The 25,074-nt window shown below is 33.9% G+C and overlaps 2 protein-coding genes across 4 annotated transcripts; one reads left to right on the top strand and one right to left on the bottom strand.

Moving 5' to 3' along the window:
* The first annotated feature begins 11,490 nt into the window (after positions 1-11,490).
* Positions 11,491-18,575, top strand: LOC108202766 (pentatricopeptide repeat-containing protein At1g12300, mitochondrial). Of its 3 annotated transcripts, none has more exons than XM_017371300.2 (4): positions 11,491-14,524; positions 14,739-14,880; positions 15,132-15,237; positions 17,289-18,575. In XM_017371300.2, exon 1 carries the CDS (start codon positions 11,644-11,646, stop codon positions 14,314-14,316), a length of 2,673 nt encoding a protein of 890 aa, XP_017226789.1. In that variant the 5' UTR covers positions 11,491-11,643; the 3' UTR covers positions 14,317-14,524; positions 14,739-14,880; positions 15,132-15,237; positions 17,289-18,575. The 3 variants fall into 3 exon arrangements, with proteins under 3 accessions (XP_017226789.1, XP_017226788.1, XP_017226787.1); XM_017371299.2 differs by having other exon boundaries at positions 14,739-14,937; XM_017371298.2 differs by having other exon boundaries at positions 14,739-14,961; positions 17,289-17,531.
* A 2,052-nt stretch (positions 18,576-20,627) lies between these two features.
* On the bottom strand, positions 20,628-23,131 carry LOC108202767 (probable serine/threonine-protein kinase PBL19). Its single transcript, XM_017371301.2, has 4 exons — positions 22,540-23,131; positions 21,763-22,023; positions 21,560-21,682; positions 20,628-21,438 (listed from the first exon to the last, which is right to left on the bottom strand). Exons 1-4 carry the CDS (start codon positions 22,897-22,899, stop codon positions 20,890-20,892), a joined length of 1,293 nt encoding a protein of 430 aa, XP_017226790.1. The 5' UTR covers positions 22,900-23,131; the 3' UTR covers positions 20,628-20,889.
* Between the last annotated feature and the right edge of the window lie 1,943 nt (positions 23,132-25,074).

Raw genomic sequence — 25,074 nt, 5'->3', positions numbered from 1 at the left:
ATAAATGATTAAAAGATAAATTATTATTGAATAGACATGACATGGCAGACACGTGTAATGAATAGGCGTTATGTGGCACACGCGTGTATAAATAGATACAAATCATGGAGAGATACTTGACAAGTCAGGTTAGAATATTTAACTATGGTTTGTTTTGTATTTTTTTTATATGATTTTAATAAAGTTTGTTGGAGTTGTTAGTGAAGAGAAAAGTTTAAAAAAATTTTGGGAAAAAAATGACAAGTTCGTTGGATTTTTTGGTTAATAGCTCAAAAAAATAGTGTGAGTATTTGATTTTTATAATACAAAATTTTATTATATTTGGTAAGTTTTGAAATGTAAATAATTGGATGGAAAATCTAAAAAATGTGTAAAAAAAAATGTTAGGAATAGTAAATGGCAAGATCTACGTAGTTTGGATAGAAATATTATTACAAGAAAATCACAAGGGATTGAAAAGAAAGTAATATAAATATGGGCTTTCTTTATAAATATCCAAGTCAAAAAAATTTTTTGCAAAAATATTGTCATTTTTCAAAACAAATTGCAAAAATACTATCATTCAATTTTATTTTTTTGCAAAAATACGATTTTGCATATGCAACCAAATCTGCAACTACGAGCAACCATACTTGCAACTACATATGCAACTTTAAAAAAATCTTTTGAAAATTACGTTCAGTTCCATAATAAGTTGCAATTAGTTGCAAATGGCTAAAAAAAGAATGCCCCTGCGGGGCCAATAACAATAACACAAAAACAACCACAAATACAATCATAAAAGCAAAATCAACAGACATTGCAACCAAAAAATCAATTAAAACATCAGAAGGACATGACCACCTCCAACTACTGCCACTCCCCCACCATACATGAACATCTCCATCTCCATTGACACCAGTGCGACCACCAGATAGCTACATATCCACCGACACCAATTACAGCCACCAGATCTCCCCCGATGATTTTCCGATCTTCGCCGTCGTCGTCCAAACACGATCTTCTCTTTTTTGCCAGTCTCGAGATGTGGCGGTGATGGAAGTTGAAGGGAGATGGAGGTGACAACGTGACGGTGAGATAAGATACGGCGATCGTGGTGGAAACTGCCGGCCGATGGTATATTTTATGAATGAGGAAGATGAAGAGAGACCGGGAGAAACAGAGAGGGGAAACTTGCAATTATTTTTGGAAAAGGACGTAAATATGCAATGATTCTGCTAGTGCCATATAATTGCAATAACTTTTATGAAATGGGGTATATGTGATAAATTGCAATAACTTTTATGAAATGGGGTATATGTGATAAATACCCTGTAAATATTACTCCCTCCGTTTTCTGCTTTGCATGTTTGATATGGGATTGTTCTAATATGAGATAAATTACTTATTTGTGTCTAATCTATAGTATAAGATTAAATCTTATTTGATTCGTATTCATGAGAATTTTAACATGATGAGGTTTTATATTTTATACTCCCTCTGTTTTTTTTTATATGACGCTTTGACTTTTGGCACACACTTTTAAGTGCTTTGAGCGGGTAGTTAAAAATATTATTTTTAAATTTTTTTTTTCTGAATAATAATATATGATCAAAACTTTTATTCAGAAAAAGAAAATTTTAAAAATAATATTTTTAACTACCCGGTCAAAGCACTTAAAAGTGTGTGCCAAAAGTCAAAGCGTCATATAAAAAAAAACAGAGGGAGTACTACATTTTTCTATAATGTGGTCATGACATAAAATAAGCACAAAATTTGATGAACTTATCTTATTTAGATTGGCTAACACTTTTTAATACTCCCTCCGTTTCTTTTTTCTTTTCTTGTTTGTGATGTCGGTACTGTTCATAACACGAGACAAATTACTAATTTACATATAATCTATAAAACTAAATATAGTCATGAGTGATCTCGTTAGATTCGTATTCACGAGTACTTTAATACAATGAAGTTTTTATATTTAATGCTACTACGAAATGAAAGATATTAACGATCAAAAGTGTGTGTTGGCAAACGTGAAAAGTACAAACAGGAAAAGTATTTAGAGACGGAAGGAGTAATGATGAACGAGCATTGACAACAACCACACAAATTAAAAGGATTCGAATTCATAAATTTCAGTGTTTAGCATATGTCCATTGGCGCACACTAAACAAACCATTAATACTAATACAAAATTAAAGATATAAATGATTAGAAATGTGTGTTGATAAACATGATAAAAACAAATAGAAAAAGTATTGAACGACGAAATTGATGCATTTTTATTTAGAAATGTAACTTTCTCGAGTTCAAAAAGATTATGCAAATATTTGTGTTATTTCTTTCAACTTGTGCATAACTGAGATTTTCAATTTTAGTGATGCTAATTTTTTGTGTTTAAAATAAATAAAAATAACAATTTCACATACTCCAAGAAACTGACACCAGTTTGTTCAGTTGATTCACTCGTGGGATAGGTACACAGTATAAAGCGCAACAGCTGTACACACAAATCTGAACCGTCCATTACAATAAAGAAATCTGACAGTCGCGATAACGTAGATCTAGAAACTTCAAGCATCATTCAATTGTCATCTGCCACGTCTTGTATTGTCTTTCACAGTTATTACGTCTTTCACTGCCACGCGTAACTATCTCATCGTGTGTCACCTTTTGTCCCTTTTATGGTCACTTTTACTCCCTCCGTCTCTAAATACTTTTCCTGTTTGTACTTTTCACGTTTGCCAATACACATTTTTGATCGGTAATATCTTTCATTTCGTATTATCATTAAATATAAAAACTTCACCATATTAAAGTACTCGTGAATACGAATCTAACAAGATCACTCATGAGTAGTGTCACCTTTTGTCCCTTTTATGGTCACTTTTACTCCCTCCGTCTCTAAATACTTTTCCTGTTTGTACTTTTCACGTTTGCCAATACACATTTTTGATCGGTAATATCTTTCATTTCGTATTATCATTAAATATAAAAACTTCACCATATTAAAGTACTCGTGAATACGAATCTAACAAGATCACTCATGAGTATATTTAGTTTTATAGATTAGATGTAAGTTAGTAATTTGTCTCATGTTATGAACAATACCGACATCACAAACAGGAAAAGAAAAAAGATACGGAGGGAGTAACACGTGTCTTCAAGATAGTTGAGATTCATCTCCTTTTACTCCTTCCAATATTATTTTTCCAGCATTTGACTCGAAACTAATATTCTCGTAGCTCCTTATTTCGCTTCCCATCGCAGGTAAATCTTACCCCCTGGTCTTGCGGGATACTCCCTCCATCCCAAATTTAATGACCCCGTTGACTTTGGGCACACAGTTTAAGGTCCATTGACCGCATAGCTACATGAGTTATTTTTAAAATTTTATTTTTGCAAATAAATATTTAAATATGAAATTTTTATTTACAAAAGAAAAAACAAAAAAATAAATTTCGGAAGTAGACGGTCAATGCACCTAAAGTTACGTGCCCAAAGTCAACGGGGTCATCTAATTTGGGATGGAGGTAGTAGTTTATTTACCTTTAAAAATGAGAACTTTGACAATATTTTAATTTTTTTAAAAAAATTTGATGTTTGAAATTTTATGCATAAATGAAATTCAAAAAAATCATGAAATTATGTTTTATAAAAATCTTAAAATACGTGTCGGGCAGTGAAAAAAGTGTAAACAAATGAGAATGGTGGAGGAAATAATAACTTATCCAATTTTATTACTCAATCATAATAAATTACCAAATTTGAATATAAACTTCATTATACATCAATATTGAAATTTAAATCGTCAATTGCTCCTATTAATCGAAGTTATGTTGCTTTGGGACCTCTCATTCATAGTAATTTAATTTCATTGTAGTGTTGGATCTTTTTGTCTGGGTCATATATTTAATATTAAAAAAAATTCTGAACCGTTATAAGTATTTTTAATAGTTCAATACATACTTTTAAATTTTTTAACCGTTATAAGTATTTGAAATATTTTTAATATGATTATTGTGAAACGAGATTTTTGTATTTCATTCTATTTGCGAATTTGAGAGTTACAAAGTTTTCTATCGGGAAATAGTGTACTCTTCCGTCCCTCTGGATTCTATATGTTGATTATTTGACACGTATTTTGATATTTTTATAAATTATGATTTCATAATTTAATTTTGAGATTTTTTTTGAATAAAAATTTAATATTTAAACTTTTATTTAGAAAATCTTTTCTAAAAAAAATTATAAGAATTATAGAGAAATATTAGTGTGCGTCGCTTCCCGAGTATACAACTAGGGGCGGAGGGAGGGGGGAGGGAGTATGTTTTCTTTTCTTTTTTTTTAATTAGAATCCGATGTTCGAGTAGTCTAACCTTTATATCACAAAAAATATACTCCCTCTGTCCCTCTCATTTCTTTACAGTTACTATTTTGGGATGTCCCTCTCATTTCTTTACGTTACTATAAATAGTAAGTTTTTCCAATCATTACACCCACTATCTTCCCCCACTATCTCATACTCCCTCCGTCTCTAAAAACGTTTCTCGTTTGAAATGTCGGCACTGTTTATAACATGAGACAAATTACTAATTTACGTCTAATCTATAAGATAAAATATAGTCATGAGTGATCTTGTTGGATTCGTATTTATGAGTACTTTAATACAGTGAATTTTTTTTATTTAATACTAATACAAAACTAAAGATATTATTGATTAAAAGTTTGTGTTGGCAAACGTGAAAAGTACAAATGAGAAAAGTATTTAGAGACGGAGGGAGTATTTAACAATAAAAACTACTATTACACCCACTACTTTCCTCCACTATCTCAAATCTATTATTAAATATTGATAGGTCCCACCACTTTACCCACTTTTCATCTAATTTTACTCATTTTTTATACATTGTCTTGGTCTCCGTGTCCCCCTCCAATGTAAACAATTGAGGGGGACGGAGGGAGTAGTAATAGAGTTTGTAAAATTCTGTGACACTCTTTTGAAATTTAATATAAAATAACTAAAATATGGAACTGGCTAATTTTTAGCCTCAGATCTTAAACGAAGAAAAAAAAAGTATATTTGAGGGCAAGAATGGAGATAGATGTTGAGTGCTGCCCGATATCAACGGGCAAGCATTTGGGGCAGGGGAGACAATGACAACCCAGATGGGGACGCTTGGACCAGTTAACAAAAGTTGTCCCCACCTCTTTGATTATTCGTGTTTGTATTATGGGGGACGCCTGGACCTACCAAAGTGAATTATATGGCCTTGTGGGGGCCACGCCTACTAGACTCCTGATGGGATGAGAGAGACTTGTACAATAACATACTCCCTCCGTCCCACCAGGTTCTTTACAGTTACCTCTTTTGGACGTCCCATCCATTTCTTTACATTACAAAACTTTTCCAAAATAGTTAATGGGTCCCACCACTTTATCACTTTTCTTTCCTTTTCACACTACTTTTACTCCACTATCTCTCTTTTATATATTAAAAATCGATGGGTCCCACCACTTCACCCACTTTTCTTCCTCTTTTTCACTACTTTATAGATATTTCTTAACCTCCGTGCCCAAACCCAATGTAAACAATTGGGTGGGACGGAGGGAGTAACATGAAGTTGAGTGATGGAGTTGTTTATTTAAATAAATAATAATTGTGCCTACTTGCCACGACTTGTAATTTATTTATTTTTTTGGCTATTTCGGGATTGCTTATAGCATTTCTAATTTCTCTGGTGATAAGCTATTAAGCACCCAATATTTATGAATATTGACATATCCCTCCTTCAGCTTTGTCGATCGTACTAATTAACTCCTATGTGTCCGTAAATTATTGGAGATATAAGGGTGTAAATGAGTCGAGACGAACTCTAGAGTGCTCTATGCGGACTCAAACTCGAGTTTGAATTGAGCCAAAAATATTGTCTGAGAATCGACTCATTAAGGAATAATTCTGTTCATGAACGGCTCGCGAACCGCTCATGAACATGTCTCACAAGCTTTTGCTCACGAACCGCTTATCAACTTCTGCTCACGAACATGTCTCACGAATTTTCGCTCACTAAGCGCTCATTAATTTTGTTCACGAGCTTTTGTTGAATCAACTTTGCTGACGAGCTAGCTTATGCTCATAAATTTATTTAAGAGCTTGTTTGTTGTTTAATTTAATTAAAAAATAAATTAAAATTCTTACAATATTCTAATTCACAGGCCGAGTTCATGAACCATGTTCACGGGCTAGTTCACGAACTATGTGAGTTCACGAACTCATAATTCGAACTTGTTCGTGAACTATCGAGTCGAACTCTACCGTGCTAGTTCAGCTCGTTTATAAAACGAATCTTAAAATTGTGCTCAAGATCGACTCGTTCATGAATCGAACCGAGCTTTTTTCGAACCGAACACCGAGCTGTTATCGAGCGCATGAGCTTTTTTCGAACCGAACACCGAGCTGTTATCGAGCGCATCAACTCATTCACAGCTCAGATAAATCCGCAACCGGCTCTTCAATCATGTTGAAAAACAAATAAACAAATCAGATCATTAATCACTTTATTTCCGAATATCTTAACATGTTGAATACGTATATGCTTGAAGCTAAAAAAATTTGATGATTTCTCGAGTAATTAAGTCTAAAATAATTTTTAATATCTTTTACGCAATAATAGCATCACAATTAACTTTCACACAATTAAATCCACATGTAGTCCCGTGTTCGGATTAAATAAGATCAAAGATACAAATGTTCCTATAGTATGAATAATTTTCTGTCACAAGGAGTGAACTCTTGTGATTTCCACCGTCGTTCCACATCACACAACACCACACCACTTTGATGCGAGTATTTCCGTATCATATTGATCATTCTTAACAAAAAGATCGACACAAAATACAAACAAATATACTAAATTCTCTCAAGGAAATAGATCAAACAATGCAAAAAATTGAATATATAAAAACACCTCACCGGAGGATCAAATTTATTGAAAGAAAAATAAAATTAAAGTAAGAAATGCAGTCTCCGATGGAAAAACCACTGCCGTTGGAGGGTAACTAAAATTTAACAAAAATATCTGACAAAAAAATTAACTAAAATATTAACCAACTGGTATCTTGTATCGATGAGTATAAACAACAACGTAAACAATACATAAAAAAATTCAAAAGATACAAATATTCTTCGCGAAGAGTTTCCATCAAACTATCAAACCCCACAAAATTTAAGTGAACCAGTAAAGATTTATTAGAACATTTTAATGTTTTGTTAAGGGTCCAAGTGACTGAAATTCTAACAAAGTAAGCTAACTTTAATACACATCATAAGTTAATGGACACATCAATTACATCTTTAACATGAGGGACCAATGCAAGAAAAAAGTACATTTTTAAATTTTCAAGTGCTTGTCAAATACTCTCTCGACTACAATATACAAGGTACCACTTCATTGGAATCAGCCCCTAGGTTTGTGGAATCCTTGTAAATGGTTTTAGTTGTTTGAAAAAGCAATTCTGTAGTGTCAAAGGGACCATCATAGATGGTTCCACCCAAGAAAACCAAGTTTATGTTATTTTGTTACTAGTTGATATTTTTCACATATTTGGGTGACATGACAATGAAAATTATACAACCACATGTGACATGGCTCTGAAAATGAAGTCATCAATATCATATATTATATTAAATAAAATAAATTATAGTCCCGTATCATAATCGAATATTTTAAATGATTTATATTATTAATTAAAATAGTTTAGATTAAATTTTATTATCAAATTTTAGGCTCGTGATTCCTTTTTTATATACTCTATCCCTCTCATTTCTTTACGAGTTTACGGTTTTTTGTGTTATTTGACACGTATTTTAAGTCGCATATAAAATATAGTTTTATAATTATTTTCTTTTTTATATAAAGATTTAAACATTAAATTTTTAATTAGAAGAAAAAATTAAAATAATTTATCAAATTATATTTGATGAGAATATGATAATGCGTGACAAGTCTCATCTTCCATATAAATAACTAGTTGAGAAACCGCGCGTTGCGGCGGCCTATAAAAATTATATTAATTATTTAATATTAACATTTGTAAGATGCAATAATTTTGTGGCTGCCTATAAAAAGTATATTAGTGATTCAAAATTAATATTTGTAGGATAAAATAAATTTTATATTATAAAAATCTTGATGTAATACCAATACTAATATATAAAATTGCAAAATTGGATTATAATTCATGGTGAAAAATGAAAATAAATTTCTACATGTAATTAACAATTTAAAGAACAACGGATCTTAATTTTATTTGTGTTTTTTTTTTTTGAAAAGTAATCATGTTTTTACATCATCACCTTCCTCCAATTTTTTTGGATTGATTGTGCACAAAAACGTCTAACTTAAATCCGTGAGATAGCGGTTTATAACTACCCTTACTTGTAACAACCTTTATTTTTTTAATACTATATAACGGACCAATTTTTAATATTTTTCATCCAAAAATTCCAAAAAATTAGAAAAATAGAACGGAGCGATTTAAGAGTCGCCACCTACACACCCCTCGCTTCTCCTTCATATAAGGATTTTCCTTGTATAGCGGTCTATAATGCATGAATAATATTTTTCTGTATACAAAGTAAATCATATAAAAATTAATAAAAACAAACATATCCAATGAAAAAAACAAATATTATAAAGAACAACGAACAAACATACATCACTAATAGTTAATTTATTGATATCATCTATCAATATCATGTTATGACTATATTATTATCCCCTATTTGGATTTGTTGACTCTCACATAACGGTTTATAACTACCTTTGCTTGCAACAACTTTTATTTTTTAATACCGTATAAGCAGCTTTCACTTATCGTTGCAGAAGAACGGCACCACAGAATTAGAAATCGAGCAAGAGAACTATATATATCACGCCAGAGACAGAGGTAGGGTTGTGGTATTGAGAGAAAGGAGGTTGTGTTTAGATGATCTAAAACCTACAACATATAGGGGTATTTATAGGTGCAGAGAGACTTGTGTGCTACTCTTTCCCATTCCATAAATAATCTTAAATAAAATCAGATTAAAACTTTTAAGCTACTACATTCCATAAATAATCTGAAACAAAATCAGATTCAGCTTCGCTTCTCCATTATATAAGTATATTGATTGATATAAATAACTGACTGGAACGGTCATTTTATATAACAAAGCTTCCACAGAAAAATGAGTTTGCAGTGTAATTATAGAATTGTTAAAAGGAATTATTTACAGTGTACTATATTGACTCATTCTCCATGTCATTTATGTAAATTTCTCATGGTTTTGTAACCAAATAATTGGAGCCTAGCAGTTGTAATTAAAAATAAAAAAGGCATCTGAAAACATGTCAAAATCAGAATGCTGCAGCCCACAGATTATAAACTGGTCTCCACAACACTGGATTCCAATCTCACTCTTCTAGGCTCCTCCCTTTTGTGTATATATAATTAGCACCACCCTTGCTAAACTTCTTCTCACACTCACCAAATCTTCTCTTCCTTCCCTCGCCTACACACCAAGCCAAGCTCATTTTAGCAGCTCTCACCTCCACAATGAAATCAGCCAGACTATCGTACGCTGCTTTTGAAGATTCCCATTTTCTCGAATCTTGTTTTCTCTGCAGAAAGTCTCTCCATAACTGTGACATCTTCATGTACAGGTAACTAACAGAATTTATTTTTAGTCCCGACTGTTCGAAATCCTGTTTCCGTTCGCTAATATTTATTATGAAATTGTTGCAGAGGAAACACACCATTTTGTAGCCAAGAGTGCAGGCAAGAGCAAATAGAAATAGATGAAGGGAGTGAAAGGAAGTGGAAAGTGTCATCATCATCAAAGAGATCATCAACAAGCTCAACCAAGAAACCATCCAGCAAAACTGTGCAGACAGGCACCATAGCTGTGTCCTGATACATAAAACAAACATATATAACTACTTATATCTTTCTGTTTTTTTGGTAAAAGTGTTGAAAATGAACATTCCTCTGGGAGATCTTGTAAGAAAGGCAAGAAAACCTTGGTTTTGATGATCTGTAAAAATGTTGTGAGAGGACATAAGATGAGATGTCCAAGAACAAGAAAGTCAGAAAGGAAAGTATGGGGATGGGATTGAGAGAGGAGATTTGGCACCATACAATTTTGGTTGTCCTTTATAAATCTTGTTTATTATATATCTGCTATATATAGATCTGGCTTTGCTTCATCAATTTCTTAAGCTACATGGGAAATAAACAGATTAAATTTACAAATAAATTGATGAACATCAAGAAAAGATTGGATTTAACTTGAGCTACAAAGGTTCAGTTTTCGTACTCCATCAATCTCTTTTAATAGAAGTGGTAGCATATTCTTCTCTTAAGAGACATAATTGATGCGTAATCTCACTTTAATTAATTGAATCGGCAAGAATAGATAAATTAATTAATTGAATCGCAAAATATGAGATTATGTTCACGATGGTATCTAACTATCTAGGGTTTGGCTCGCGGAAATTTTTATATTTGGGAAATTTTGATTGGTGTGGTTCGTGTAGTTGTAGGAGGGTCCACCATTATCATTAGATAGGAGCCAATCAAAATGATTTAAGCACAAAATTTTCCGCGCTTAGCATGTGCCCATGAGCACACCATAGAAAAATCGAACTATCTATTGCTACAAGTTTACAACCTCAGTATTCAGCAACTAATTATGTACGATTTTATCAGTCAGCAAAACCAGGCCTGCTCCTAACAAAGTAAAGTTAAATCGTGAAGGCAAAACCTAGGCTTCCTATTAACCTAGCATAAAAATTAGAAAAGTTGTAATCCTCGTGTAAATTTAGCATGAAAGAACACTTTTCTTTAAAGTGTTTTTCAACTTAATATTTTTTCAAATTATAAATCAATAAAATCCATGATGCTCAATTTATAATTCTCTGGATTGTGTTCACTTAAACGGAATAAAATGAGTGAAGAACGAAACAAAATACTATATAAAAATTTTATGAATAAAGAAGAAAATATAAGATAAAAATGACTAAATATAAATAAATTTAAATTTTTTGTGATGAAGATTATAAGGATATATATAGAAATGAAATAAGCAATCCTTTTATGTGTTAAAATTCTAGTTAAAATAGTATGAATAAATGAATGAAAATTAAATACATTTCTTTTCAATCGTACAAAATTTATTACATTCTATCTTCATTTCATCCGATCCAGGTCAACCCACCCACCCTAAGCGGAATACATTCCAACTATTCCCAACTCAAATCAACGTTTCGACCTCTTATAGTCATAAATAGAACAAGTGAAACTTCAAAAAAATTTCTCGAAAAAAAGAAGTAAAACCTCAAGAAACAGCCAACGTCTTTTTTCACTCGTAAAAAAGATTTGTGAATTTTCTCGAAATTACATTATTTGTAAAATGTAGGCGGTGCTAATTAAACTAGTCCACCGTCTTTAAGACAATAAAGTTGGCCCAAACTTTCACTTGGCCCAGCCCACTAAAAATGCCTCTGCTTCATTTCATTGTCATTTCAATTCATTCTTTCCCTCCGTAATAAAACCACCACTCCCTCCACCAACCGCCGTCGTTTCGCAACCACCGGTCGCCGGAATATTCACCGCTGCTCTATGTCTGCTATCGTGCGCCGCGCGCACTCTATCAATCAGGTTCTTCATTTTATTACGCATCCTCAATTTCTTTCACTACAATACACACATTATACATACACATCAATTAGGTATATATCAGCTCATTCATCATCAATTGATCAAACATTTGATGTGCTTTCGCAATTTGCGCCTCTTAAGAACTCGTCGAATGCTTTGAATACGGTGATTAACTCGAACGAAAGGCGAAAAATCATGTTAGGCTTAGCTAGAATGATTAAAAGTGAGGAATGTGAGTTTTTGAAGTTGTTTTCGGTGAATTTTTGTCCGTATATACTTGTAAAGATATTGAGGCTTTTAGGTGATCGGGAGACCGGGTTTGCGTTTTTTAGGTTTTCGTTTTGTGATGATTTGGAGGATAGTGTGTTTTCGTGTTGTTTAGCGTGTCATGTTTTGGCGAGGGAGGGGAGTAGGTATTTGGCGCAGGATATGATCTCGTGGGTTATGTTGAAAATTGGAGGGAGTAGGTGTGGGGAATTGGTTGAGTGTATGTGGAGAGGGCATTGGGAGTACGAGTCGGATTTTTCAGTTCTTGATTCGCTTATGCGTGGTTTTTTGAATGTGGGGATGGCGGAGCAAGCGTTAATGATTGTAGGAAAGATGAGGGAGGTTGGATTGGTACCGAGTTTGTCTGCTATGTCTAGTTTGTTTAGGTTGTTACTTAGAGTAGGGGGATATTGTAGTGTGTGGAAGTTATTTAGGGATATGATGAGGAAAGGTCCTCGGCCTTCAAATTATGTATTTAATACGATGATACTTGGGTTTTGTAGAAAAGGGTTTTTGAGTACGGGAGAAAGTTTGCTACATGTTATGATAAAGTTTGGTTGTGAACCGGATGCTGTTAGTTATAACATTGTGATTAATGCGTATTGCATTAGGTGTAGAATTCCGGAGGCGTGGCATTGGGTGGATATGATGGTTAAAAGGCAATGCTCCCCTAGTTTGGTTACATTTAGTACATTAATTAATGCCTTGTGCAAGGAGGGAAATATTGTGGATGCAAGAAACCTTTTTGACGGAATGCTAGAGATTGGTCTTGTTCCCAATACTACTATATACAATGCGTTGATGGATGGTTATGTCAAGGCTAGAAAAATTCATCATGCCATTGTGCTTTATTTGGATATGAGAAACAAGGGTGTAGCTCCGGATGGTGTGACCTTTAATACTTTGGTTGGTGGTCACTACAAGTACGGGAAAAAAGAGGATGCTGGCCGTTTGTTTAGGGAGTTTTCAGAAGCAGGGGTGGTTCCAGATCATTTTTCTACTGATGTGTTGGTTGCAGGGCTATGTTGGGCAGGAAGATTACATGATGCCACTAATTTCTTAAAGAACATGCTTGAGAAGGGTTTACCTCTTAGCGTGGTAGCTTTCAATTCAATTATCACTGCATATGGCAAAGCAGGTTTGGAGGACAAGGCTTTTGAAGTCTATGGTATAATGTTAAAATTTGGCATCCCTCCTTCATCTTCCACATGTAGTTCTCTACTCATTGGATTTACAACAATGGGTAGGTTAAAAGAAGCAGAAGATATTATGGATAAGATGATACAGAATGACTTCCCTGTTAATAAAGGTGCATTCACTCTTCTCTTAGATGGCTATTTTAAAAGAGGGCACATAGAGAGTGCTCAAAGTTTGTGGGAGGAGATGGTTAGGATAGAGGTGGCACCTGATGCTGTAGCTTTTTCTGCCTATATCGATGGACTGTCGAAAGCTGGTTATATTGATGAGGCATATAATGAGTTTCTAGAAATGTCTAGGAGAGGGCTGATACCTAATAACTTTGCTTATAACTCTTTGATTGATGGGTTCTGTAAATGTGGTAGATTAAATGAGGCACTAACATTGATAAGACAGATGAGGCAAAGAGGTCTTCTCCCTGATATATTTTCTATCAATATTATAATTAATGGGTTTTGCAAGCAAGGAAGAATGCAGTCTGCAGTTGGCACTTACATGGATATGTACCGGTGGGGGTTAGAACCAGATATCGTTACTTATAACACATTGCTCAATGGATACTGCAAGGCATTTGACTTGGTCAATGCAGATAATCTTCTGGATAAATTGTACACTAGCAGGTGGGACCCTGATATTTTCACCTATAATATACGAATCCATGGTTTCTGTATTAGTAGACGAATAAATCAAGCTGTGATGTTGTTAGATGAACTTGTCACCTGTGGAGTAGTGCCAAATACAGTAACATACAACACTATGATGAAAGCTGTATGTAATGATATAATCGACCGCGCCATGATCTTGATTGCAAAACTGCTTAAGATGGCCTTTGTACCGAACATTGTTACGACAAACTTGTTATTATCTCAACTTCGTAAGCAAGGGCAACCAGTAAAGGCATTGATGTGGGGGGAGAAACTGATGCAGGTTTGCATTGAATTTGATGATATAACGTATAATATACTGGAGAGAGCATATCGTGATTCTCAAGATGATGCTGTGCTATTAGAAGTGACGCCGGAAAATAGTCTCTTGTTAGACGTTCTTATGTACATTACTTATGATTATCTCTCTAGAAATAGGCCTCATAATGAATCAACTGACTATTCTTTGAAATTGATCAACAACCAATCTGTTGGATCCGTAAAAATGCTTGAAATGACGAGCTAAAAGCTTCCATTTCATTTCGTAGAGCAGCAATTTTTTGGTTGGTGAATGTTGCCAGTACTAAAACTTGTAGTTGTACGAAAGAGCAGCCAGAGTATTCATGTTATTCAGGTTTTCATCTTTTGCTATTCTGAAAAATGCATTCATCTGAATACCAGAGATAATGATACATCAAGTTCGTCCTTGGTACAATCCGGCATGCTTCGCTTAGGTATTTATTTTCTCTTAGTTGCCAAAAATTTCTTTGTGTGTGAATTTTGTATTCCTGGTGTTCCTTTAATTCATTTAAGGTGTATAAGAAGGCAGTTTGCACTGTTCATGATTTCATACAGTGTGTTAATACTTGATATGATTCCAGTTACTCAAAATTACTTGGAAATAAGATGTCATGTTCTACTTACATCTTTACACTTTTTTCCTTGCAGGAACTCGGGGACATAAAGCGAAAAGAAGTAATATAATGGTTCAGATGAGAAGTCAGAACAAAAGGTTGCCGACGTTGAAAAAGGGTGAAGATATTGTTCCCTTGGAAAGCAGAGTTTTCTTTCATCTGCAGATATGGATGATGTAAGATACCAGGCTGTACTGGCGAATGCTGAATTCTGCTTGAATGAATAAGTTTAGGTGCTGAAATTTTTTTGTGCTTGAGTAAGTTAGCTGCTATATCCTACGACTGAGAAGTTATCTTGATGATTATGGACTTTTATTGTTGGTTGAGTCATGAGTACTAGCCAAGTGATGTGGCATACGATTCCAAATCGGTGATTTAACATACCTAATATTTTGAAAATTGACTCTTTCACTATTCTATGTTTCAGACAAAATTGGGGAGCTCATGAATAGATCTAAAGTCTTGAAAGCTGTGACTTCTATATATCATGGCTACTAATTCTATCAACCTTGCCAAAAAAGTCGATCCAGCAGGTACCACTAAATTCTCTTGTCGATTTGTTTCTTGATTCTTTGCAAAAAGAGCGCCATGTTGGACCATATTTTACCTTTTTTACTGTATAAATACATGTTTTGCATCTTTTCCTATCTTAAAGATGTATATTGCTAGCTTTCTGCTTTACGCTTCTAAACATTTTCTGTTTCTGTAAGGTTCTTGAGGGAACAACTCTACTTCTGCAAGGTTTGTAAACTGCTCAGAAGCAGATATAAATAATATAATTAACATGAAGGGAAAATAGATTTTTTTGCCACTCAACTTATATTGTTTTTTGAAACTTGCGACTCAACTAAATTTATTTTCCTTTTACTCACTAATGTTAGGTTTGGATTTTTTTAGCCACCGACTTAGGTTCAGATTTGATTACTAGCATTATGATAATTTTTTTGGTCACTAAACTTATTGCGTCTTTAGTAACTAACCACTTAACTATAACTTTTTTTTGATTTTACCCACTAATATTAGGTTCAGTTTTTTTTTGTCAGTGAAGTTAGGTTCAGATTTGATTATTAGCATTACATTAATTCTGTGTAGCATTATTAAAATATAGTTGTAGTCTGTAATATTTTGATGATTTGATATATGTTTATATCTTTATATATAGTACTTTTTATGTCCCCAAGGTCGTTTACCTTTGGTGATAAGAATTGTGCACGCATTTTATGGCTTTTAAAAGTTGTAGTTTCATAAATAATTTTTTTTTTCTTCCGAATAAAATTTCAACGTTTGAATTTTTACACACACAAAAAAAATTCACAAAAATAAGTTATGAAACTATGTTTTATAAGAGTATTAAAATACGTGCTAAGCAGTAGAAAAAAATATAAACTAATATTGAGAGGGATGGAGGGAGTAATAATAACATATAATGATGTATTATAGAGGACAATCATCGAAAATTAAGTTTCTCTCTCTATTTATATATCTTGAAATTTGTAATAAGATAAAGTTATTAAAATTTATGAAGATAAATTTAAGAGAGATCTTAGACTGAGCTAGTCGATTGAAACTTTAATAGCGAAAGATGATGCATCATATCATCCAATTACACTTTATCTTATCAGGGAGGGTGAATTGTTTGGGTGAATTGTTTGAAGTCATTGATTTCATATTCATGATTTATTGAATTTTTAGAATTCTAATTACGATTTTTCCTGATTTTAATTTTTTATCGGCTCATTTTATATTGTTATTACTATATATAAAGATATTAACATATGACACATCATCAAAATATTACACACTATCACAATGTCTAAATGATGCTATAAAAATTATCATAATGCTAGTAATCAAATCTGAACCTAAGGGGGTGGCTAAAAAAAATCCAAACCTAACATTAGTGAGTAAAAGGAAAAAAAATTTAGTTGGGTGGTAAGTTTCTAAAAACACAATAAGTTGAGTGGCAAAAAAATCTATTTTCCCTAACATGAAATCTGGAAGGTTGAGATAATGAAGATACTTTGCAAGAAGTCCGGCATACGACATTTGGCCAGTAATATGGGTTCTGAAGATCTTGATAATTTCCTCTATGTTAAGTTTATCTGTTAATTAACTTATAACCCTGTGACAGATTTCCGATGAAGATGTTCTCTAATCGGCACAACAATGTTAATGCAAATAATTGTTGTGTTCCTTTGTTCAATATGCTATGCTGGAATTTTGGATTGTTTTCCTTTTCAATTCCTACTTGGTTCACTTTTCTAATAACATGGTCACTAGTAGTTGTTAATTGCTAAGCGAAGATCGTGATAATTGGTTCCATGCAGTGCCTCCTCTTGTTTTAGTTTCTTCAGTCGTTTCAATGTTAAAACTAATAACTAGTTTAACAAAATATAAAACTTTGTGGATCAACCTTTTTGTCCTTACTGTTGAACATTTAATAGTCACTTATTTCCCTTCAAAATTCTTATCAAGTGGCAGTCGCAGCTCTCTTCTTGAGGGACCTGTGATTGAGTTTTTTATTTAATTAATAAAGAAATCTTTGCTCTCTTCTTTAGTTACTTCTAAATATTATGCTGCGCAGGACCTACCAGTTTCTGATGGTGAAGGTAATCATGAGTGAGCAGCAAGGATGGAGGCAATTGCTCTATTAGAACCTGTAGAAAAAAGCCTCTCAGGTACCTGCAAATTCACATGTGAAGAATTACTAGGGCAAGCCAATAAAATTGTAGGCAAGAGGTATAGATTTTTCTGCTATCTCTTCTGAAAATGAATAATGTTAATTCGTTTTTTCAAGGAAAAAATATTTTATGTGTTTTTTGAATTATATTTAGAGTATAAACTTGTTTAAGTGCTTCCTTTAAAATCATTCCACACATGGAAGGCATTGAAGCAAATCTTCCATCCATTTCTTTTCTCTTCTCTTCTTTGAACAAGAATTGCTATCATCTCATTTTCGGGAAGAAGATTTGGCGAGGATTTGTATTAATTCTTCCATTATTTTCTCTTCGCTTCCCTATTTTAGAACTTGTAAATGCAATGAGAGATCTTCCTTCATCCTCCCTTTCTTCTTTCCAAACATTAATTTAGGAATACTACATAAATTATCATTTTTCCTGAACCTGATCGGAGATTTTGAGCTACAGAAGATTAAGGATTCTGAATAGTGAAAATTACCCTGACAGATTGCTGGGCGTCACAAACAATTGGGTTCTGAAATTTCTGATTCCAGATTTATTCCAATTTTGTTAAATGTTTGTGAAAAATTTGATGTTCATGATTTTATTATATTTTGTCAAAGGTTAATTTGGTAAAACAGAGAAGGCGTCTGAAGTCCGAATTGTTTGTGTAAGATGCAAAGTCTTGTGCTTTGCAGGCACATGATCAGAGAAGGCTTATGACTTCTATATATGCATTAGCTTAGTGACTCTAAAAATGATGGAAGAAACAGGTGAAGAACAATAGACACTCGGATTTTAATTCTACCAACACCAGTAAGGGAAAAAATGATTGCTCTACTTGTAGACATTGTGGAAGAAGAGGTCAAGTTAATCTTTGTTTGTTCGAAAAAGCTTGACCTGTAATGTTATAGATGTCAGAAAATGGGACGACATCAAAAATTCGCAAGACCAAAAATGAAAATATTGTGACACAAGTAAAGTTTGAGCAAAAGAATGTTGTCAACTTGAGAAGGAAGAGGAGCAACTCTTTATAGCTTGTTGCCAGGCCCGGCCCAGAGGGAGGGCAAAGAGGGCGACCGTCCAGGATCCATACCTTCAAAGGGGCCCAAAATTCAGATATCTTAATAATATATGTTCATGTATTTTATATAAAAATCAAAATTGTTATAAATGTGTCCTTTTACTTGTCTCGTCGTGAATTTTAGTATGTGTTATTTGTGCAATTATTAATTTCTAATAGGATCCTAATACAAGTAAGGGCCCGTTTTTCGCTTATTTTGCTAAATATGAGTTACGTTATCATTGATAAGATATCATATTTTCTGCAATTTTAATTCGCGTTATCGTATAGGATTAATGAAGAAAAAATCGAGGGCCCATTTTTTTCATTTCGGCCCGGGCCCGTATATAACACGGAACGGTCCTGCTTGTTGCTTCGCAGTTATTCATTAAACTGAGATATTGTGGGTGTTTGGGGGGAGCTTTTAAGCTCCGCTTTTGGAGTTATAAGTTAGAAGCACTTATTCGTACCATTTGTGTAATAAGTCGAGAAGTACTTATAAAAAGTTAGGAATACTAGTTTTTGTTTCACGGCTTCTACTTATTTCTCAAACAATTTAATCATTTATAAGTTCAAACTTACTTCTAACTTCTACTTCAATTTATTTACATTAAGCAAGAAGCACTTATTTTAATCTTATTCAAACGGTCCCATTGTTTGTTTGACAGTGGTTGTACCAATCTCATGACTGAGAGTACACTGACAGTACATTGAGGCCAAGAAAAGTACGAGTAGTGGCTATAGAACGTATTTCAGGTCAATGCTTATTAAAGATTTGTCATTTGTACCCCAACATTAAGTCAAAATTTGTTATGTTGTTCAGTTAACGCAAGAGGCTCTGATCAAATGAATGTTGAATTAAATAAGGGAAGGGCAACTAATTTAGATTAAATGAATGTTGAATTAAATAAGGGAAGGGCAACTAATTTAGATTATAAAGTATAAAAACAATAAACAGAATTGCTTTGCTTTCGTTCCATGAAAGAGCTCTACATGCATAAACCTGGTGGCTTGGACATATGTTAATCACCCAATATTAAATATATCGTGAGCAATTTGAGATATATTTAATTAATTCATGCTGTTCCATTGATTAGTTATTGATGAAAATTATATTTTAATCAAGTCTTTAACATCTAGCAGCGGTGAGAAAACACTAAAAACTCTCTCCGTACAATTAAATATCGGTTTCAAATTTGGACAAAACATATGTATATAACGCATATCATTACAATAATAATACTCAACGGTGCTCATGCTCATATCCTTCTTGTTCGGCCGAGATTGACTTCCTTCTTTTGATTCAGCGCGCTTTCGATTTCATTACAATAATAACACTGCTCATGCTCATATCCTTTTATTCGGTCGAGATTTACTTCTTTCTTTTGATTCAGCTCGCTTGCGATTCCTTCTTTCAGTAATTTTGATAGCTAGGATTGTTCGCCCATTCGAGAAAAAACATCCTTTGTCATCTTCTCATCATCTTCTTACGTCTTTAGCACATCATCAAGCGTAAGAGAGTTGCTCCCTACTAAGTACTAACGTCTACTTGAAATACTCGAAGGATTTCAGTAATGATGACAATAGCAACAGAGTTTGTTCCTCCTTTTTAATTGGCTCATCAACATTAGCCGGACGACATATTAGCGGATTAAAATAACTGATTTGAACATGAAAATTAATTTTTTCATCCAATTTTAAAGTGTACAGCTTCATCAAATTAAGTTAATTAGTCAATGTCTAAAAGCATAGATGTTTGCTAACTTGTCCCCTATTTCCTTTGGTATCGACTCACATTATATTTCACATTGGGTTCAAGTGCTAGTCTGTACTTTCCGCTCTTTTTTGAATTTTCTCTCAATCTCTTACTCATGTCTTTTGACTTCGTCTTCTTTGTTGAATTAAAACATCCTTAAAGAGAAAAACACCAAGTAGATAAAAGCAAACAGAGGCAACATCTATAATTATGAGTCAGCAGATTATGGTTGACAACTTTGAAGCATTGCAATTATTTATATCTTGACACACTGTATATGAATAGTAATCCAGCTAGCAGTGTTTTAGCCAAGGTCTTCAATGTATTGATAGCGAAGCTCTACATTTTGAGCAAGATTGTTCACAAGTTACCGTAAGAGCAGGTAACTTGAATTAATATTTTTCGGGTTTATTGACTTCTCTGGTATTGTTATTAATCGGAAATTCATATCTGAACTATGTAGGATATCCAGAAGAACACAGGCCTTTGACCCAACTCTCCTGATATTACTTGTACAAATGAATAACAAGACCACAGTTTTATTTGTCAAGTTTTGCTTTTTCATGGCATAGAACTACTCATACAAGTTTAACCTTCACCTCATAGAACCTTTGCCTTCAACTCCGTGGTCGATAACGCAATCAGTTACCATATGTGCACAACTCAGGCCCCTCGACGAAACAGCTCTCTAGGTGACTTTGGCTCTCTGCATCAGCATAAACCCTCTTTTGCTGATTCCACCAACATGTTCACTTAATTTAGCTAAGTGTGCTATTCGCCGTTTTGCTGAGTCGGATACTCCCTGATTCTTTTGTTTATCAGCCAGTTCTACTTCTTCACAATCGGTGAATTCAATTTTTTTGCTAAAGGGGCTTCCTTCGCCTGAGACCTGTATTATTTGTTTTAGACTTTCAACCACCTGACTCATCAGTGGACGATTCTTCGCGCTCTTCACCAAGCAACTGTCAGCTAACTTTGCAATTTTCTGAGCTGCGGTGAGGGAGTACTTAGTTTCAAGTCTCGGGTCCATTATCATACCAAATTTTTTACTGTCAGCTGGATAACGTTTGATCCATTCCAGGAGCTGCTGTTCTGATTTAGGTCTGTTTCTCTCTAATGAACGCCTTCCGGTTAACATTTCATACAACACCACGCCAAAACTCCAGACGTCGCTCTTACTGGTTAGATGTCCTGTTTCAATGTAATCTGGAGCTGCATAACCAAATGTTCCCATAACCTATTCACATTAAACAAGTTAACATAAGGCACTAGGAACATCTCACCATCCCATGGACTAAATTCTTCAGTCTCTCTGAATCAAGTGTTCGGAAACAGAGGAAAACCAAAATTTTGCTTACCTCTGTTGAGACATGGGTATGCTCACCAGTTGGCCCTTCTCTGGCCAACCCAAAATCTGAAAGCTTCGGCATGAAATCCTCGTCTAACAGGACATTTGATGCCTTAAAATCTCGAAATATCACCTGACAACAGACAACATGCTTCTAAGCCTTCCTACACTTTTACAAGACAAAAGATGATTAACATTAGAATAAAGACAGACCTGTACTTCCAACTCTTCATGCAAATAAGCTAATCCTTGAGCTGCTCCCAGCACAATCTGTAATCTCTTAGGCCAGGACAGAGTGGTATATGCCTTACTGAATAGATGATCTTCCAGGCTTTTATTAGGCATAAATTCGTATACAAGCAGGCGCTGGATTCCTCTTTCTCCATCGACAGCACAATATCCAATTAATTTGACAAGATTTGAGTGCTCCACAACACCGAGGAATTGTACTTCTGCAACCCATTGTTTATGACCCTGTAGAAATTATTCAACAGGATACACAAATTACTTTTATGGTCTGTTTGGAAATTTGGATATCATTTGAAATTCTGGATTTGAACAAATAACATGTTTGGGAATTGGGATTTGGATTTCATTTGAAATCCAGACATTTAAATATTAGTATAAATCTGAGAATTTGAAATGACAACTCAAATTTTATCATTTGAAATCCATTTTTTGAATGAAATGTATGTTTCCAAATGCCCTATTAGAGGAATTCATTAGGCAAATAGTCAAAATGTGCATCCTGTGGAGATCAACTAATCTCACTTGTGTTGTCAACAAAAAATGATGAAAAGAGTTACTATCACTATTAGTGAGCCGGTGTCCTGATCTATATCTTTACGGATGTTACTTGGACACGACATACATTCGAGTGTCTATCCAGATATTTCAGCGACATGGGATCATGTTCGTATTAATAGTTTAAGTACAGATAAAAACACGTGTTCGTGAGTATCTAAATTTCTCTAACGGCCATAAATTTACCTGAAATCCATCCCTGTTGAGCTGTTTAATCGCAACCTCAATCCCCTCACCCTTCCCTGCAACAGGCTTGATTGTACCCTTGTAAACGCTTCCAAATCCGCCTTCTCCAATCTTAAGTAACCTACTAAAATCATTAGTTGCTTGCTTCAACTCCGAGTACGTAAACACCCTCAAATTCACCGCCTTTTCTTCGTACATTTCGGGTATGCCACGGGGAGAAGACGTTGAGCCCGAAGATTTGATGACCCTCTCAGCTGCAGAAACACTTGATGAGTTGTTTAAACTGCTTGTGTTCTTGAGTATAGGCTCTGATCTTTGGCTTCTGTTACTTTTATCCTTGAAGTAGTGAAAACACTTCATTTCTTTCTCTCTGCCTAGTGAAACAAACTTGAGAATGAGCAAGTGTAACACTCACACACTTGGACAAACATATATATAAGGTTAGAAATTAATGAAGATGTGTTTTATGTCTATGTTGACCTTTACAAAATAAAATATTTGAGGGGTGTATTTTCGAAATTGGTTACCGAGTGCAGAGGCTATAGAAAAAGAATGCAAGGAGGACTTGCCCGAAATATGGTAGCAAGAAAATAAGGCAATAGATGAATGAGGGGGCTAATTTAAGTGACTTTGATTGCCTTTATTTGTTCAACTGATAAGACTTTTGCAGGATATTTGACGCGGTTATGGAGGGTGGACCAGAATCTTGATCAATATTTCAATATTTCTTTAGGGTTCACGGGAGAAAACTAACACGATACCTCCCATCTTACTGTCAAAGTATTAATGTATATACATAGGTTAATAATCAAATTACAAACTATTAAATGCGAATTAAGAGAAATCAGATATACTCCCTCCGTCCCATTTTAGTTGTCACATTTGGTTTTGTGCCGGTCAAATTGACCCATGTTTGACTGCAATTTATTAATATTTTATCAATTGAAAAAATAAAAAAAATATGTCACCGGAAATAACTTTTAATCTACTTTAAGATGTAATTTTCAGATTTTTGAAATAATGAAGGAGTGACTTGTAATCTTTGGTCAAAAATTAGTCAATTTGACCAACAAAAAAGGAAATGTGACAACTAAAATGGGACGGAGGGAGTACATGAAATAATTTATCCTCGATGTCACGATCCACCACTAGATGTCATCACTTATTCAAGATCCACTCCCGATTTCACTCAATCCACCTCGAGTCTCCTAAAGCTTCAATAAGACTCGGACATAATCCCTCTCTTTGTAGCCTCCTTCTCTCTCAAAACCCTAGCCTCTCTAGCCTCCGTTAAAGATTTTTGAAGGGGCTTCCATCGGTTTTCACTGGTGGAAAGCCCCAATTTTTTTTTTTTTTTTCTGTTTTCTTGTTTTGAAATCTTATTTCTCATTCAATAAGTTCCCAATTTATTTGGGTTTTGTTTGTCTCTCCTTCTTGTGAGAGTTGGTTTGTTTTGTTTTGGTGTGTTTTGATGTTTTTCATGACCGAGGTTATAGATCGGCATGATTTGCATGGGTTTGATTCAAATTTGAAGGTTATTATGGGATCGCATCTATGGTCGATTGTTCAGAACACTCAGATGAAAACCAATCAGATGGAAACAAGTGTGTATATTCAAATCATCTTCAAATCGCTCAGTTGCCTCTCCAAGAAGGAAGGATTCAACAGCGATATTTTTCAGCGTCTGTCCAATTTCGATTGTGTTTGTAGATGCCGCATGGCTTTTAATTAATGAATTGATTCCTTGTTATCAAAAAAAAGACTCGGACATGATGTAAAAGGGTTCCAGACAGGTCCAAGAGCTAATAATTTACCTCATCTTTGTTCAGTAGGCCCCACCTAAATCTTGTCAAGGCTCATTTCGAAATCCATTTCAGGAATTCACAAACCTTTCTAATCTCTATATATATTTATGAAAACATTCGTTGACATTTAAGTTTATATTTAAATTAATTGCAAAACGCATCCCTTTTGGTTCAGAATAATTACATTTTTTTACCCATACTTTAGATAATTGCACAATGCACTTAACATTTTTGGCGCCTCATTATGAACCCTTTTGTCTCAAATCTATCCATTTCGACGTCTCATTGTGCAAATTAAAAGGTTGAGATAGACTGAGGAATTAACTAAAATATATTGTTACTGGTTCTTAAGTCCATTTTATCCTTTTAATTTAACATAATGATAGAGTGCAATTATGTAAAATATAGATAATACACATGTCCTCAATGTTATAAGAGCATCTCCAAAGGTGTTATGTATATTTATTAGCTATAATATGATATATGAATAATCATCTAAAATTATAGCTAAAATATCCTAGATTCACTCCAATGGTGTTATGTATAATTATATCATCTAAAATTATACATAATATCTTTAGAGGTTTTACAAATATAGCAACCCCATTTTTAGTTATCTATATTTTTTTGCTAAGGGTTAATGGTTGGAGTGCTTAACTTTTTACATAATATCTAAATAGTGCCACTAGATGCCAACTAGATGCCATGTAGATAATTTAGCTAATGGTTC

The sequence above is a fragment of the Daucus carota genome, chromosome 9 (assembly GCF_001625215.2).
Source record: "Daucus carota subsp. sativus chromosome 9, DH1 v3.0, whole genome shotgun sequence".
NCBI lineage: Eukaryota > Viridiplantae > Streptophyta > Magnoliopsida > Apiales > Apiaceae > Daucus > Daucus carota.
The sequence above is the reverse complement of the archived record's forward strand: the minus strand, read 5'-3'. Positions and strand labels throughout refer to the sequence as shown.

Bases quoted from the DNA above. Each gene is read 5' to 3' on its own strand.
- LOC108202766 (XM_017371300.2), top strand. From the start codon at position 11,644: ATGTCTGCTATCGTGCGCCGCGCGCACTCTATCAATCAGGTTCTTCAT.
- LOC108202767 (XM_017371301.2), bottom strand. From the start codon at position 22,899: ATGAAGTGTTTTCACTACTTCAAGGATAAAAGTAACAGAAGCCAAAGA. The intron at 22,024-22,539 runs GTAAATTTATGG...TAATTTCTACAG, and splicing joins TCAACAGGGATGGATTTCAG to GGTCATAAACAATGGGTTGC. The intron at 21,439-21,559 runs GTAAGCAAAATT...TAATGTGAATAG, and splicing joins ATACCCATGTCTCAACAGAG to GTTATGGGAACATTTGGTTA.